At 38.6% G+C, this 16,418-nt stretch overlaps 1 protein-coding gene across 1 annotated transcript; it reads left to right on the forward strand.

Annotated features, from left to right (window-relative positions):
- Positions 1 to 1,574: 1,574 nt before the first annotated feature.
- Positions 1,575 to 1,904, forward strand: LOC118487566. The gene has a single exon (XM_035984510.1). It carries the CDS (start codon positions 1,575 to 1,577, stop codon positions 1,902 to 1,904), a length of 330 nt encoding a protein of 109 aa, XP_035840403.1.
- The last annotated feature ends 14,514 nt before the right edge of the window (positions 1,905 to 16,418 follow it).

A 16,418-nucleotide genomic window follows, 5' to 3' on the forward strand; every position in this document is an offset into this window, starting at 1 on the left:
TTCATTTTTATATGTGTTAAAGAACTAATTGTGTTTCAACATTTTGATACAACTTTGTTGAATACGAAATAATATTCAAAATAAAGTATTTCCTTGTGTTGTAAACTATACAGAGTATCGGTATATCCGATCCAGTATCAATAAAACACGTGTTGATAATATTCTAGACATATCACAACTTTTTTTTTGTGTAATTATATCATTTATTATTTCGTAAATCCGAACCGATAATGCCCGAAGAACATCAATATGGTACTGACACTCGATCATCAATACATGTACATGTACTCATTTTTTTTTGTTCAATGCGAGTTCGTTAATTAGTATATTTCAGTATTTTTTCACTCTCAATACCCTAATGCAACGTAATATTGTAACTGTATTCTTTTATATTATGTGCATATACTGAGTTCTCGCCGGATTGTGTGGAACTATATTATTTTATGTAATAGCAATCCTAGATTTTCTATGATATATACAACATAATATATATATTTTTTAAGATTTGAACTCACAAAACATGTTGAAGAGTAGACCGTTAACCAATAGGATATCAACTTGAGGAAGGATTTCATTATTAGGAGTAAATTTAGGGATGTAACAAAAAAAGGAAAAAAAAATAAAGACAAGGTCCATCATCATCGTCTAAATATTAAAACATTTGTGCTACCCATGGCATTATAGCCTAGTGGTATCTTAGTGGTGGGATAAGACTTATGACCGTTAGGTCATGGGTTCGATTCCCACAAAGGGGGTTTTTTCCAGATTTATTGGGTTTCCTCCTGAATTGGTGGTGTATAGGCATTATTGCCTAGTGGAGATGGATATGATCAGGTGGTTCTGCTGGTGGCACGATGATACTCCAGTGGCCCGTCAGTGATCCGAATTTGCTGTTCAAAAAAAATAAAAATAAAAAATTAAAAAAAAACATTTGTGGTTATTTTCACTAAAATGCTAAAACAACAAATTAGAAACAAATGACAGGCAAACGTGTAACAAGTTGCGTTGTCATCTCTTTTTGAATTGCAAAACCGATCCTTCTATTAAAAGTGACTCTAAGGCTAAAGGGTATGGTGATGGTCCTCCAAGGGAGGATGATCCGCCACGTAGGCGCCACGTCATAGTCCTCCCAAGATGGTCCATCCCACAAAACTAGAGGGTATGGGATGATGGTCCTAGTCATAGTCCTCCCCACCACTTTTATGTTTTTTTTAATGAGTAAACTGCCATTTTGATCACTGTGGTTTGGCCAGTTTTGCCATTTTAGTCCAAATCTCAAACTTATTACATCTGGGTCCCTGTGGTTTGCATTTTGTTGCCATTTTAGTCCAAAACTCAAAATGTCTGAATTTTGACTGATTTACTGACCCTTTTTTGTCCTGTTGTGGAGGGGTAGTTTGGGCATTAAATTTTCATTAATGTAATTCAATTATTAAAAAAAACACATAATATAAAAACCCCTTTATTATCTCAAACAATTAGTTCATCATCTTCATCGTTCCTATCGAAACCCTAACCTAACCAGAGATCAAACCCCAGAAAAACCCTAATCCACAGGAGATCGAAGAATGACAATGGTGGTTTGCACTTGTGGAGCCTCAACGTCACTGAGAACCTCATGGACAACACAAAACCCAGGTCGTCGCTTTCACCGGTGCAACAAACCATCAAGCTGTGGATTCGTTGCTTGGGCTGAGCCACCGAAGATTGAGAATCCGGCTGTGATGATTCCTGCACTGTTGGACACCATCAAGCGGCATGAAGAGAATGCAAGACAGATGTTTGCTCGGAACATGAAGCTTGAAGAAGAAGCTAAAAAATTGGCACAGGAGAAGAAGATGCTTAAAGTTATCTTAGGTTTCAGTTTTTTGTTGTTCATGTTTTACTATCTTAAGTCTGGTTAGGGTTTGAGTTGTGTTTGGATTTTGTAAGTTTGGTCTGTAGTATCGACCTGCTAATATGGTTGGGGCTTTTTGTATGATGGATTTTGTAATGCCAATCTTGGGGCTTTTTGTAATGAATTATCTAATGTGCAGTTTTGTGCATCTAATCTGTTATGATGGATTTTGTAATGCCAATCTTGGGGCTTTTTGTAATGAATTACCAAATGTGCAGTTTTCCAAATGTGCCGAAATGTGCCGACATGTGCGTCTAATGTCTTATGACACTATGTGCAGTTTACCAAATGTCCAGTTTACCAAATGTGCACCAAACGTGCAGTTTTCCAAATGTGCAGTTACCAAAATGTGCAGTTTACCAATTTGCACCAAACGTGCAGCAAATCTGCACCAAATGTGCAACAAATCTACAACAAATGTGCAGCAAATCTGCAACAAATGTGCAGCAAATCTGCAACAAATGTGCAGGCAATTTGCACCAAATGTGCAGCAAATCTGCACCAAATGTGCAGCCAAACAGATCTGCAAATATGCAGCATTTAACCTAAGAATTGTGCACCCAAATACCAAATATGCATCATTTAACATACCAAAATAGATCTGTAAAGTGCAGTCTTTAACATTACATAAACAGTTTCATGATCTAACATACCAAACATACATAAACAGTTTCATGAACATAATGTACCAAAATATAAGCACCATACAACCATTAAAACTAAAAGTTAAGCAGTTTGACATGATCTAATGTACTAAAACAGTTTGTTGCAAAATGTAAACATCACAGTTTGAAACAAACTGCAAAAATGTCAACTGTAGGGTTAGGCCCATCTTGTGAGGGCCCAGTTGCATTTTGGGTATTTCCAGATTTGCCCTTAAATGCAGCATTTATTTCACAACTACTCAGTTTTGGAATCCCACCCATACATATCATGTGACAACTGTGCTCTGTAATCTCTGTACGATGAAAAACAATGTTGATTATTAATAAAACAATGTTCTTTGGTGTTATTATATGTGTTTTGGTGTTATTTTGTGTGTATTTGTGTTTGGTGATTTTACAATTCGATTCGATTCCAATTTCAAGCTCTAAATCGCTTTCTGGAAGGTTATACGCGCACTAATGCGTAAATATAACCAGTTTAATGCAACAAACACTCCGGAATAGTGAAATAAGCTTAACATACCTTATATAACCTCTACATAACTTAGAAATAAGTTTTGGATGGTTCGGTGTGTTAAAATCAACCTTGTTCGATCGCAGGGACTGTTTATGTCAAACTGCGAAACTATACCGATTTGTATAGTAACGAACACTCTGGAACTTGATCATAAGTTAAACATACCCTAAATAACCTTTACATAGCTTAGAAATAGGCTTTGAGGGGTTCGGTATGCTAAAATAAACTTTATTGATCAATAGGGACTAAAAGCGTCAAAAAGTGCACAAGTTTGCATTTTCGCGCATATCTTACGTTCTGAATACATCCGGACATCCAAAAATTTATGTAAGCATTAAAATATTATGTTTTAGTGTTTGGCATAATAAAAATCCATTCGTCGCGCAATTTGGATCGTTTTTGCGTTCGTTACGACTCCCGTCGTAATTAACCGAACAACGCAATCATACGACCAAACGAGCCGACATCCGAGATATTTTTGAGCATATTTCAAGTTCCCTACACTTTAACTTCATTTTAGAGCCTTAAAATGGGTTTGACGAGTGTTCGAAGTGCCAAAACTCGACCATGCGCGCACAGGGCCAAAACTGTCAAAATGAAAACATAGCTGGTCTGCAGGTCCCTTACGGACCGTATGGGTTTGCTTACGGTTCGTAAGCCCCTCCCAGATCAGCAGAAATGCTTTCCAGCTATTCCCAGCTGTTACACACTTATGCACATGGTTTCTCCTAAACTATGGGCTGGTTTTGGGTGCCAATGGTTTTGTAAATCAGTGGGTACGAGGTGTAAGGCTCAGATCGAAGCTCGGTTTCCAAGAAACGATCCTAACGGTTCTAGAAATCCTATAAATACCCCCCACCCTTCACTCATTTTCCCTCACATTTGAATCTGATTCTACACTCTCTAAGTGGAAGTTTGTGCTTCCTACCTGAGAGTGAATCGGGTTCGAATCTTGCGGGGACCTTCTGTAAGTATTCTTTCGCGTTTTTCGTTCGTTTCTATCGTTAAAGCCAAACTGTGTTTGACTTTCTGCTTTGACCAGTTTATGGTCAACGCGAAGTTTGTTTGAACTTCATAACGTGAGCGTAATCACGATGGTTATAGTTCCTAGTGACTATACCTACTGATTACCGCGTTATCTAGGCTCAGTGACGAGTCGTAGCTTCGGCCAGAATGCGTATTCTCGCGTATTTTGTAACCAAGCTACTTTTAGGTATCAAAACCGTTTGTTTTGATACCAAACCTGTTTTCTAACTTAACTAAACATGTTTCGACATGTTTAGCTCATCACTTGTTAGTTTAGTGCTTATGTAGAGTCGTAAGTCAAGCGGACTAAAAACCCGCTTAGACTTTCGAACACGACCCGTTTGGTCGATCATTAGGATCCGACCAAACACGTTTAGTGACCATAGTAGCGTAGGGAATAACCTTCCGGGGTTATACCTTATGGTCACTTAGGTTTGATTAGTCGCATGATAAGTAGTTTATGTGCCCTTGGTAAGTTACCAAAATACCCTTTTCATACATAATTGGTAATTAAGCATATGTAACTTAAACTTTTGACACGTAACTGATTGTGTAACATAATTAAACATGTATCGGCATATAATACATGTCATAGGACCAGTTAGACGTCTCGAACGCGCTTTCGCGTGCATGACGCGTTAAAGTAGCGTAAGCTACCTTAATGGGTCACGATGGGTCGAAAGCACTTAGGTTAGGTTCCGATTTAGGATGTAGGCTTTGTTAAACCATATCACATGAGTTCCAACACTCATTTGGTTTACAAGACCTCATCCTGTCCGATCGTCCGATTTAGGCGTCTATGGTTTAACTAGTGGTTCGATTACTAGGAGCTACTTGATTTCTCTGGTTTGCTCGAGTTGTTGAAGTTCTATTTGATCAAGGATACTTTGCACTACATGTGAGTACATAGTTCCCCTATTTTACTGTTTTTAAATGTTTTGGGGTGATTCATATGTACGAAATGTTTTCAAAGTTTAAACGAGGGTTTCAAAAACGATTAAAACGATTTTTACTAAACTAAGAACGATTTCGATAAAGTGAACGAACTTGTTGGTTGTAGTTACATAACGAATGACATTCATTAGCATTGATCAAGCCGACCAGTATTAGGTTATGGTACCATAGGATCTGACAAATCCCGTTACTTTACTACACCCATGGTTATGTGTGGGGGTTGTGGGTAGCGACTGAATCTGATGTTTGTTAACTTACCCTTTGGTGGTTTGTTAATACGAGAACGAGTTGAACGATGGACGAGTCACAAAGGTTTGAATGTTATTAACGAGACGACCATATATAAGTTTTCACAACTAAAACGAGGACGATTTAAACGATCTAAACGAGAAAACGATTTGGGAACGAATAAACGATTTGGGAACGATTTGGAAACGATGTTAAACGATTTCGATAAACAATTGGTTTTTGGTTAAGTGTATAGATAACGAGACGGGGGTAATATGGTGAAAACATGGTAGATACGCCGCTGGTACTTCTTATATATAAGTGTTTTCAACATATTGTATACCGTGGCGTTATTTAGTTCACTTGGGTAAACGATTTTGGAACGATTCACACAAACGAGGTTTTCGAAATAATTTTTAGTTTTAACGAGTTTTTACAAGATGTTTTACAAGTTGGTTTTCTAAAAACAAATGTTTTTGGGTTAAGAATCATGGCTATGAGGTTTTATAAACTATAACCCACTTGATTTGAGTTGGTTAATTATGTTGCAATACACTTTTCAAAACAAGGTTTGTATTTTGACTCTTGTAGTCTAATAAAGTACTGCAACATATAAACGAGCCATAATTCTGATACTCTTATAAAACCTATGTACTCGCCAACATTTCTTTGCTGACTAAGTTTTTACATATGTTTCAGGTGTTGATGCTTGATTGATTACTAGGATGCATGCGTCACATAGGATCTGGACGAGGCCTTAGTGACATAATAATGGTGATAGACAATGTAAAACTTGTTTATTCTGTGTTAAGACAATGCAATGTTTAATATTATCAATAAAACAAAACTATTTTGTATCCATGGTTATGAAACAATAGCTTCTGTTGCAACACTCCCCGACGTTTCCGCCACGGTTTGTTGTCCTACGTGGTCGGGGTGTGACAGAAGAAAGTTGGTATCAGAGCCAATGGTTATAGGGAATTAGGTTATTAGTAATGCTTTGACCTAGACTATAACTTTAGGACCCTAACACAAGTTTACTTGTGTTTAGATTTTAAAACAAAACCGTCACCTATCCTTAGGTGATAACCACAACGAGAACACAAATCCGAATCTGCTTCGAAAATTAATCATCCGTTCTAGGATGATTGATAATAGGTTTTGAACCCTCTGTTATATGGTTTTGAACCCTTCCAGTTGATTCATATTTGGCTTAGTGCCTTTTGAATTTTCAAAATCTCGTCAAAGTTTGGGTTTAAATAATGTGAACACGTGCAAACTGGAAGAGTGAATGCCTGTACTCTAAGTTTTCTGTCTAAGGCTAGAGTGTTCGTACAAATCCACATAATCGGACCGGTCACTCTTACCTGGGAACTCTTGGGGTGAGTGTTCACTTATAGGCGAGCATGTCTTCGCGATGCATTATTTTGATTCATTTACTTTGATTAGTCACTGCGTGTCATTTGTTTGTTCGAGTTAACAAACAAAAGATCGCCTTCCTTGTGTTTTGTCGATACATCTTTTGCTTTTCCTAATTATCAACCTTACTCGTTTCTCATATTTCCTTGTTAGACAATGCCTCCACGACGTGAAGCACAGTCTTTCACCATTGAAGAAATCGCAGCCCTAGTCTCTCAGCAAGTGGCTGTTGTGCTTCCCGGTGTTGTAACTCAAGTTCATGAGATATACAACAATAACAATAATAACAACAACAATGCGCAGTGTAATTTCAAGAACTTCAATTCTGCTAAACCTCTAAAGTTTTCTAGGTCGCAAGGAGCAACTGCGCTCCTACAGTGGTTCGAGAGTATTGAGAACACATTCAGGCATGTGCAGTGTCCGAATGCACGTAAGGTTGAATTTGCTTCAAGCGTGTTTGAGAAGCGAGCGCTTACCTGGTGGAATGGTATTATGCGCGATAGGGGTGCCGAAGTGGCGTTGGCACAAACATGGGATGAGCTTCGGGCTCTCATGATGAGAGAGTTCTGTCCCCGTCACGAGATTCGAACTTTGGAGCGAGAGTTTGACGATTTAAAACAAGATGGGGCCGAGCACCGTGCGTACACGGATCGCTTTGAGGAACTCAGTCTATTGTGTCCCACCATGGTTACCCCGCCAGACAAAGCAGTCGAAAGATATATCGATGGTCTACCCGATTCTATGCTGGATATTGTGACCGCTGTTAAACCCACTACTCTTCGTCAAGCGATCGAGTTATCTGCTACCCTGACTGAATCCCAAGTCAGGAAGGGTAAACTCACCCGCAAGGGTGACAAGAAGAAATCGTCTGATTCTGCGAAAGACAAGAAGAAGGGTAAAGGTAAAGAAGGTGAGTCGTCAAAGAAATCAAGGAAGCGAAAGGGTGCACAGAACTTTGCTGTTATGACACAGACTGAACAGAACACACCGGCTCAACCTCCTGCGAAAAAGGCGTATGCCGGTACCGCACCACATTGTTGTCACGGCCCCCGACCCGGTTTGACCCGTTTCAGGAGCCGTGGGACAGGAATCCCGTGGTATTTAATTTAGGCGACAGCGGAAGTCTTTTTAAAACAGGATCTTTTAATAATTTAAACTGCTCGTTTCATAACTTTAGGGATAAATTCCCGAAATTTACAATAATGTGATTTCTCAGGGAAATCTTTATTTTCAAAACATGTTCATTTATTTATTTACATTGAGCCACTTTTCTAAGCTGGGAGTGCTCCACGGCACTTTTCTTTGCTCATACCAGATCACCTGAAACATGTTTGAAAAAGGTTTTGTCAGCAGGGAAATACTGAGTGAATCATTCAGTTTACTGAAAACGACACATTTGTTATAATCTACAGTATTAAGGGGAATTACAATGTTTCTGATATCAAACCAACTACCCACAGTATTTGTCACTCGACCATCCATTGGCTAGCCCATTTGTCCAATGGTGTCTGTGACTGTGGTCAGATCACCCCTTGGCCACCCGTTTGTCCAAGTGTGACGGGAAATAAGTAAGGTATACTAAACCCCACATACCTGCTGTAACTTGGTGATTACATAGACTTAATCACTGTAACTATAACTTTGAAAATAATTTGGAGTTTTGTAAAACAGTTGATAAAAAGAGAATGACTCACAAACTGTGAGAAAAGAGTTGTAAAAGTGGAATGACTCACATTGCAGATTTACGAGCAGAGTATAAGCTTTACTGATTAGCCTTCTAACCTAATTTAAATAACAATGCACACACAAACGGGATTAGTAACTAATTCAGCAGTTACGTCAATTCACGAGATTAAACCCTCACAACTATTATCAAGTGCGATACTTAACAATTCAATGGATTCACAACGAATGACAGAGCATAGTCCGAATTCGAACAGCACTCAAACATTCAAGTCGAAATCACAATGAATAACAAAATACAAGCTCAATTTGAGCAGCACTCGGACAATCGTTGGATAGTTATAATCGATCGGACGTTGAATCGTAATAGCGATCGAGTTATTACCCTGATTGCGGCAGCACCTCGTGATCGTGTGTGTGTTTATTGTGATATAACAGCTATAACTCGACGTAAAGCTTTTTACGTCGTTTTAACTTCTACAGTTAAGTGCCAAGGTCGGCTATTTATAGCAAGTTTTGGGACTCCCTTACGGACCGTATGCCTGACCCCTTACGGTCCGTAAGCTAAGCAGTCTAATTCATAGGCTGCCTAGCTCGGGACTAGCCTTGGTGAATCAAAACAATTGGCCAATCAACTTTCAACAACGATTTTAATAGATAATTATTCAAATAGGGTTTGCCCCCCTTGAGTTTTAGGCGCCCTGATCCTGATTCCGATCATTCTGAAAATTTTAGGGTTAGTGTAGAATTACTTGAGTGTCTCAATTAGGGTTTTCTTATTGACTAATTATCGTCCTAATTATTGATTTTAGTGGCAGTTGTTACATCCTCCCCACCTTGAGAAAAATCTCGTCCTCGAGATTTACTGAAATAGATGAGGGTACTTTCGCTTCATTTCTGATTCCAGTTCCCAAGTATATTCTGGTCCTCTCCTGGATTCCCATTTGACTTTTACTAGCACTAGTCGTTTGTGTTTGAGAAACTTGATTTTCCTATCTTCGATCTGTAGTGGTTTCTCTACGAATTTCAGCTTTTCATTTACCTCTATATCTTGAAGAGGTACTACCAGGGATTCGTCTGATAGACATTTCTTGAGATTGGATACATGAAACACATCATGTACTCCAGCTAATTCTTCTGGTAGTTGTAATCGATAAGCTACTGGTCCTATTCGTTGGATCACTGGGAATGGTCCAACATATCTGGGACTCAGTTTTCCTTTCTTACCAAATCGTACTACTCCTTTCCAAGGAGATACTTTTAATAGTACTTTGTCTCCGACTTGGAATTCTAACGGCTTGCGGCGATTGTCCGCATAGCTTTTCTGGCGATCTCTAGCAGTCTTCAGTCTTTCCTTGATTTGCGATATCTTGTCAGTAGTTTCTTGCACAATCTCTGGGCCTGATAATTGACTTTCTCCTATCTCTGCCTAACAAACGGGAGTTCTGCACTTGCGTCCATACAGTGCTTCGAATGGAGCAGCTTCGATGCTTGAATGATAACTATTGTTATAGGAGAATTCAATTAATGGTAAATGGCTATCCCAATTACCACCAAAGTCAATTACACATGCTCGGAGCATGTCTTCCAGGGTTTGTATCGTCCTTTCACTTTGTCCGTCCATTTGAGGATAATATGCAGTACTTAAATTAAGTCGAGTTCCCATTGCTTCTTGGAAACTTGTCCAGAAACGGGAAGTAAAATGACTATCTCTATCCGATACAATGGAGAGTGGGACTCCATGTAAGGATACTACTTCATCTACATACAACTTGGCTAACCTTTCCATGCTAAAGGTTTCCTTCATTGGTAGAAAATGAGCTGATTTGGTTAATCGATCCACAATTACCCAAATAGCATCATTACCTTTTCTGGTTTTGGGTAACTTAGTAACAAAATCCATTGTTATGAGTTCCCATTTCCATACAGGCATTTCTAACTGTTGTAGCAGTCCTGAAGGTTTCTGATGTTCGGCTTTAACTTGTGAAATGGTTAGACACTTAGATACGTATTCGGCTATATCCTTTTTCATTCCTATCCACCAAAAATTATTTCTTAAATCTTGGTACATCTTATTATTTCCTGGATGTACAGTATACCTAGATTTATGAGATTCTTCAAAAATCTTATTTCTTAATTCTCCTTGCTTAGGTACCCAAATTCGTTTCTTGTGGAATCTCCAAATTCCATCTTTTCCTTGTTCTAATTCCTTTAGGTAACCTTTCATTCCTTCGGCATCGTCCTTGATTGCCGTTCCTTGAACTTCCTTTATTTGTTCCATTAAATCTAATTGTAGATTTAACCTAAGAGCACGGACTCGCTTTTGTTTTTCATGATACTTACGACTTAAGGCGTCTGCGACTACGTTTGCCTTTCCTTCGTGATATTGAATATTACAGTCGTAATCACTTGGATTTCCATCCACCTTCTTTGCCTCATATTTAACTCTTTTTGCCCAAATATATACCTTAAACTTTTATGGTCCGTATAGATAGTAAACTTACTTCCATACAGATAATGTCTCCAAATCTTAAGGGCAAAAATTATGGCTCCTAACTCTAGGTCATGAGTTGTATAATTTTCTTCGTGCTTTTTCAATTGCCTAAAGGCATACGCAATTACCTTTTTGCGTTGCATCAGCACACATCCATATCCTAATTTTGAAGCATCACAGTATACTTCAAAATCCTCAGTTCCTTCGAGTAAAGCTAAAATTGGAGCATTTGTCAATTTGTGCTTTAGAATCCTAAAAGCTTCCTCTTGTCTAGATCCCCATTCAAACTTAACGGCTTTACAGGTTAGCCTAGTTAAAGGTATAGCTATCCTAGAGAAATCTTTAATAAATCGTCTATAATATCCAGCTAAGCCTAGAAAACTTCTAACCTCCATAGCCGTTCGTGGAGCTTTCCAATTCGTGATTGCTTCTATTTTAGCAGTATCTACGTGAATTCCTTCGTGATTCACCATATGACCTAAAAATTGCACTTCTTGTAGCCAGAATTCACACTTCGAGAATTTGGCATAAAACTTTTCCTTTCTTAACAAGGTTAAGAGTGTATGCAAGTGCTCACAATGTTCCTCCTGACTTTTGGAATAAATGAGTATATCGTCAATGAACACGATTACAAATTTATCTAAGTATGGTTTACAGATTCTATTCATCGTGTCCATAAATGCAGCTGGAGCATTTGTTAATCCAAAGGGCATGACTGTAAACTCATAATGACCATACCTAGTTCTGAAAGCAGTTTTAGGTATGTCCTCCTCTTGTACTTTCAGCTGGTGATATCCAGATCTTAAGTCTATCTTAGAGAAATACCTAGCTCCTTGCAATTGATCAAAAAGATCATCAATCCTAGGTAATGGGTATCGGTTCTTAATTGTGACTTTATTCAATTCCCTATAATCGATACACATCCTCATTGATCCATCTTTCTTTTTCACAAACAACACTGGTGCACCCCAAGGGGATGAACTAGGTTGTATAAATCCTTTGCTTAGTAATTCATCTAACTGCTTTTTCAATTCTAGCATTTCAGTAGGTGCTAATCGATAAGGTGTCTTAGCTATTGGTGTAGTACCTGGAATTAAATGAATTCTAAACTCTACTTCCCTATCAGGTGGTAAACCAGGTAATTCTTCAGGAAAAACATCTGGGTATTCTAAAACTATAGGGATGTCCTGGAGTTCCTTACTTTTAGTGTTAATGATTACAGAAATCATATACACCATTTCTTGTTTCCTTGAATAACTAGCCAATTTCATTACTGAAATGAATTTCAGTGGCTTCCGAGGTCTATCTCCTGTAATTAGAATTACTTCTCCTGTGGGGGTACGGATTTCTACGGAATTCTTATCACACAGGATTCGAGCATGGTTGGCTATCAACCAATCCATTCCTAATACCACATCGAATCTGGCTAAATTCATAGGTAATAGGTTTGCAGAAAACTTATGACCTAACAATTCTATCTTTCCTTCTTGCAAAACCTTGTTTATGTTAACAGAATTCCCTTCTGCTGTTTCGACTGTATAAATCTGCCTAAGGGTAGTTAGAGGTAAGTTAAGAGCTTGGCAGAATGCAGTATTAATGAAACTTTGGTTTGCACTAGAATCAAATAATACTTTTGCATAAATGTTATGCACTAAGAACGTACCCGCTATCACGTCTGGAATGAGTTCGGCTTCTTGAGTGGTCAGCTGGAATGCTCGTGCATTTTTCTTAGTAGTTCCTTCGGTTGTTTTAGCTCTACTGTCTGCTGGTTTAGCTAACTTAGGACATTCAGACTGGAAATGTCCTGTTTCTCTGCAGTTATAACAGATTCTTGTTTTCCTTCTACAGTCTTCTTCCCGATGTCCTTTCGCCTTGCGGAAGTTGCAAAATATATTGCACTGTCCATAGTGTTTCTTTTTGCAATTCTGTAGAAAGGAGGTGATGAGGATTACCCTGTTCCCCTCGTTTTGAACTTATTGTTACTATTACCCACGCGAAATCCTTGGGTAATCTTCTGAGCCAATTCCTTCTTGCGATCTTCTTTTCTGGTGCGGACTAGTTCATCGGTTAAGGTATTAGCTAATTCCACAGCATCGTCAATCGTGCGTGGTCTCGCAGCTTTAACGATGTTACGGATTTCTCCAATTAATCCCCAAATATAACGGGAAATAAGTACCGGTTCTGGCGAAGCCAGGGAAGGTACCACTCTCGCATATTCGAAGAATGTCGAAGTATATCCTCGACAGTCTACACCTATCATACGATGACTCAGGAACTTGTTTGCCATTTGTTCCTTCTCGTATTCGGGACAGAATTTTCTTTCGACAAGACTCTTAAATTCTTCCCAATTCATTGCATAGGCCACCCTTTCTTCCTTTTGCTTGTAGCACCGTGTTCCACCATTCTAGCGCCCCTTCTTTGAACAAGTTTGATGCATACATCCCTTGATCTTCTTCAGCACATTTACTTATTGCAATTACTGCCTCGGTTTTCTCTAACCAACGCAGTGTTGCAGTTGCCCCTTCATTACCTGCAAATTCTGCGGGTTTACAGGCAAGAAATTCTTTGTAAGTGCAACCAGGCGTTGCAGCTTTCATTCTCTTAGGGAGTGGGGCCTGTCGCGGATCATGATCGTTATGATTGCCGCCTCCATTTATGCTGTTACTGCCGTTATCTTCCGGAGTACGTTTACTAGGAATTAATTGTGGTTCAGCAGGTTTCTGAACAGCAGCCACAATTTCTGGAATAGCATTGGCTATCCCTTGAGCAATAAAGTGCTCAATATCTTGTCTAGTTATATATTGATCTTCCTGATTTTGCTCAGACTGATTTACTTCATTAATTGGTTCACTATTAGCGTTTTCCATCTGCTAATTAGTATTAATAGAAATTATTAGTGTCTAATTATTAATACCAAAATCACAGATAAACACATAGATTAGTATAACATACAAGCATAGTCAAAATTGTCGATACCTCGACTTCTGTTTTGTTTTATATATTATACCTGCTTCAATACACATTTTTTATCTTACAGTGTTTTATTGCCCATTTTAAAGAATCAGTTTTACTATATTAGTTATAATACAAACAAACTTCTCCAAACCCCTCCTATCTTTTGGTTCACTGGCAGTTTCAGTAACGACGCTCCCTCTCGTCGTACTTCCAAGAGATCTGCTCCCCCATTTCCCGGATCCTATTCCCGGTGCCTATCAGTTCTTCACCAAACTGACGTAGTTCAGCTAAATTTTCATAGGTCATTGGCGGATTAGGGATAGGTTCTGGATCAAACTGTGGGAGAAAACTATAGGGACTATTAACTATATTTGGGAATTGCCAGTCATTGGTCCACCATTCCTCCATTTGGCCTAATAGTCGGGTGTGAACTAGTGGGTCTGGAATAGCTGGTCCTAGGTTTATTGGGAATTGGGCTGTAGCAGGATAAGAGAAGAGATTATCGATGATAGGCTCTAGAACATCACAATTATCCAGTAAGCGGTCTATTTCGTCCTGGAATGTGATTTCCTCAGACTGTTTAGAGCTTTCTCCGATCTCTATTCCCTTTTGCTTTAGGTCTATCCCTATTTCTGCTGGCTTGGAACTTTCTCCGGTTTCTATTTCTTTTCCCTTGCTCACACTCACAGGGTTTTCTATTTTAGGGATTCTCCTAGGTTTCCTTCTGCGCACTTTTCGCCACCCTACGTATCTTCTCTTCTTTTTAGGTTTTGCTTTTTCCAGCGGTGGAGCTTGGAATTCCAGAGGTTCCTCTATGTCAGCAACGTAACCAGTGAAGTTGTGGGAGACTTCAATTGGCAGAGGATAGAGGTTGAGGTTCTGAAATGCTTCCGACATCTCATTCATGCTGTACGGCATATATGCAAAATGCACAAAATGCTAAGTTAAAACTTTGGAACAAAGCTTAACAAATAAACATTTTTATTGCACATCAATTTGTACAACATAACAGCAAACAGAACACACTCAGATTTATTTATTTATTTACTGGGAAGTAAATATTTCTAAATTTAAAGCTTAAAGATTTGCATTTTCTGCTACAATAGCAAGCAGATACAGATTTGCCCATTTTTCATCTAAGTTATTTTCCCCTGGTGGATTACTGTTAATTTCCTAAATTTCCGGGTTAAACCTCACTCTCTTGGTTTGGGGTTTCTTTTTCTCTTGACCCTTCCTAATAATCAAATTCCTTTTCTTTGGTGTAAGTGGGTTTTCATAATTTTCCTTACGGACAAAGATTCTTTCTTCTAAATTGGTGGGAGATTTGGAGGAAGAGGTTCCCTGTTCTTTAGGTGTACTATCTAATTTGCGGTAGATAGCAGAAATCTTTTGTTTACCCATACTGTAATTTTAACAATTAATCAGTTAATAAGCATATATTCATAGAATGACAATTAAAATTTTCCTAATTGTAATAGGCTTAAATCAATTAGAACAGTGAGCTTTAATCAGTAAGCTTAAAACAGTGGCTCTGATACCACCTTTTCCTGTCACGGCCCCCGACCTGGTTTGACCCGTTTCAGGAGCCGTGGGACAGGAATCCCGTGGTATTTAATTTAGGCGACAGCGGAAGTCTTTTTAAAACAGGATCTTTTAATAATTTAAACTGCTCGTTTCATAACTTTAGGGATAAATTCCCGAAATTTACAATAATGTGATTTCTCAGGGAAATCTTTATTTTCAAAACATGTTCATTTATTTATTTACATTGAGCCACTTTTCTAAGCTGGGAGTGCTCCACGGCACTTTTCTTTGCTCATACCAGATCACCTGAAACATGTTTGAAAAAGGTTTTGTCAGCGGGGAAATACTGAGTGAATCATTCAGTTTACTGAAAACGACACATTTGTTATAATCTACAGTATTAAGGGGAATTACAATGTTTCTGATATCAAACCAACTACCCACAGTATTTGTCACTCGACCATCCATTGGCTAGCCCATTTGTCCAATGGTGTCTGTGACTGTGGTCAGATCACCCCTTGGCCACCCGTTTGTCCAAGTGTGACGGGAAATAAGTAAGGTATACAAAACCCCACATACCGGCTGTAACTTGGTGATTACATAGACTTAATCACTGTAACTATAACTTTGAAAATAATTTGGAGTTTTGTAAAACAGTTGATAAAAAGAGAATGACTCACAAACTGTGAGAAAAGAGTTGTAAAAGTGGAATGACTCATTGCAGATTTACGAGCAGAGTATAAGCTTTACTGATTAGCCTTCTAACCTAATTTAAATAACAATGCACACACAAACGGGATTAGTAACTAATTCAGCAGTTACGTCAATTCACGAGATTAAACCCTCACAACTATTATCAAGTGCGATACTTAGCAATTCAATGGATTCACACCGAATGACAGAGCATAGTCCGAATTCGAACAGCACTCAAACATTCAAGTCGAAATCACAATGAATAACAAAGTACAAGCTCAATTTGAGCAGCACTCGGACAATCGTTGGATAGTTATAATCGATCGGACGTTGAATCGTAATAGCGATCGAGTTATTACCCTG

The sequence above is a fragment of the Helianthus annuus genome, chromosome 15 (genome assembly GCF_002127325.2).
Source record: "Helianthus annuus cultivar XRQ/B chromosome 15, HanXRQr2.0-SUNRISE, whole genome shotgun sequence".
NCBI classification, from domain to species: Eukaryota; Viridiplantae; Streptophyta; class Magnoliopsida; order Asterales; family Asteraceae; genus Helianthus; species Helianthus annuus.

Bases quoted from the DNA above. Each gene is read 5' to 3' on its own strand.
- LOC118487566 (XM_035984510.1), top strand. From the start codon at position 1,575: ATGGTGGTTTGCACTTGTGGAGCCTCAACGTCACTGAGAACCTCATGG.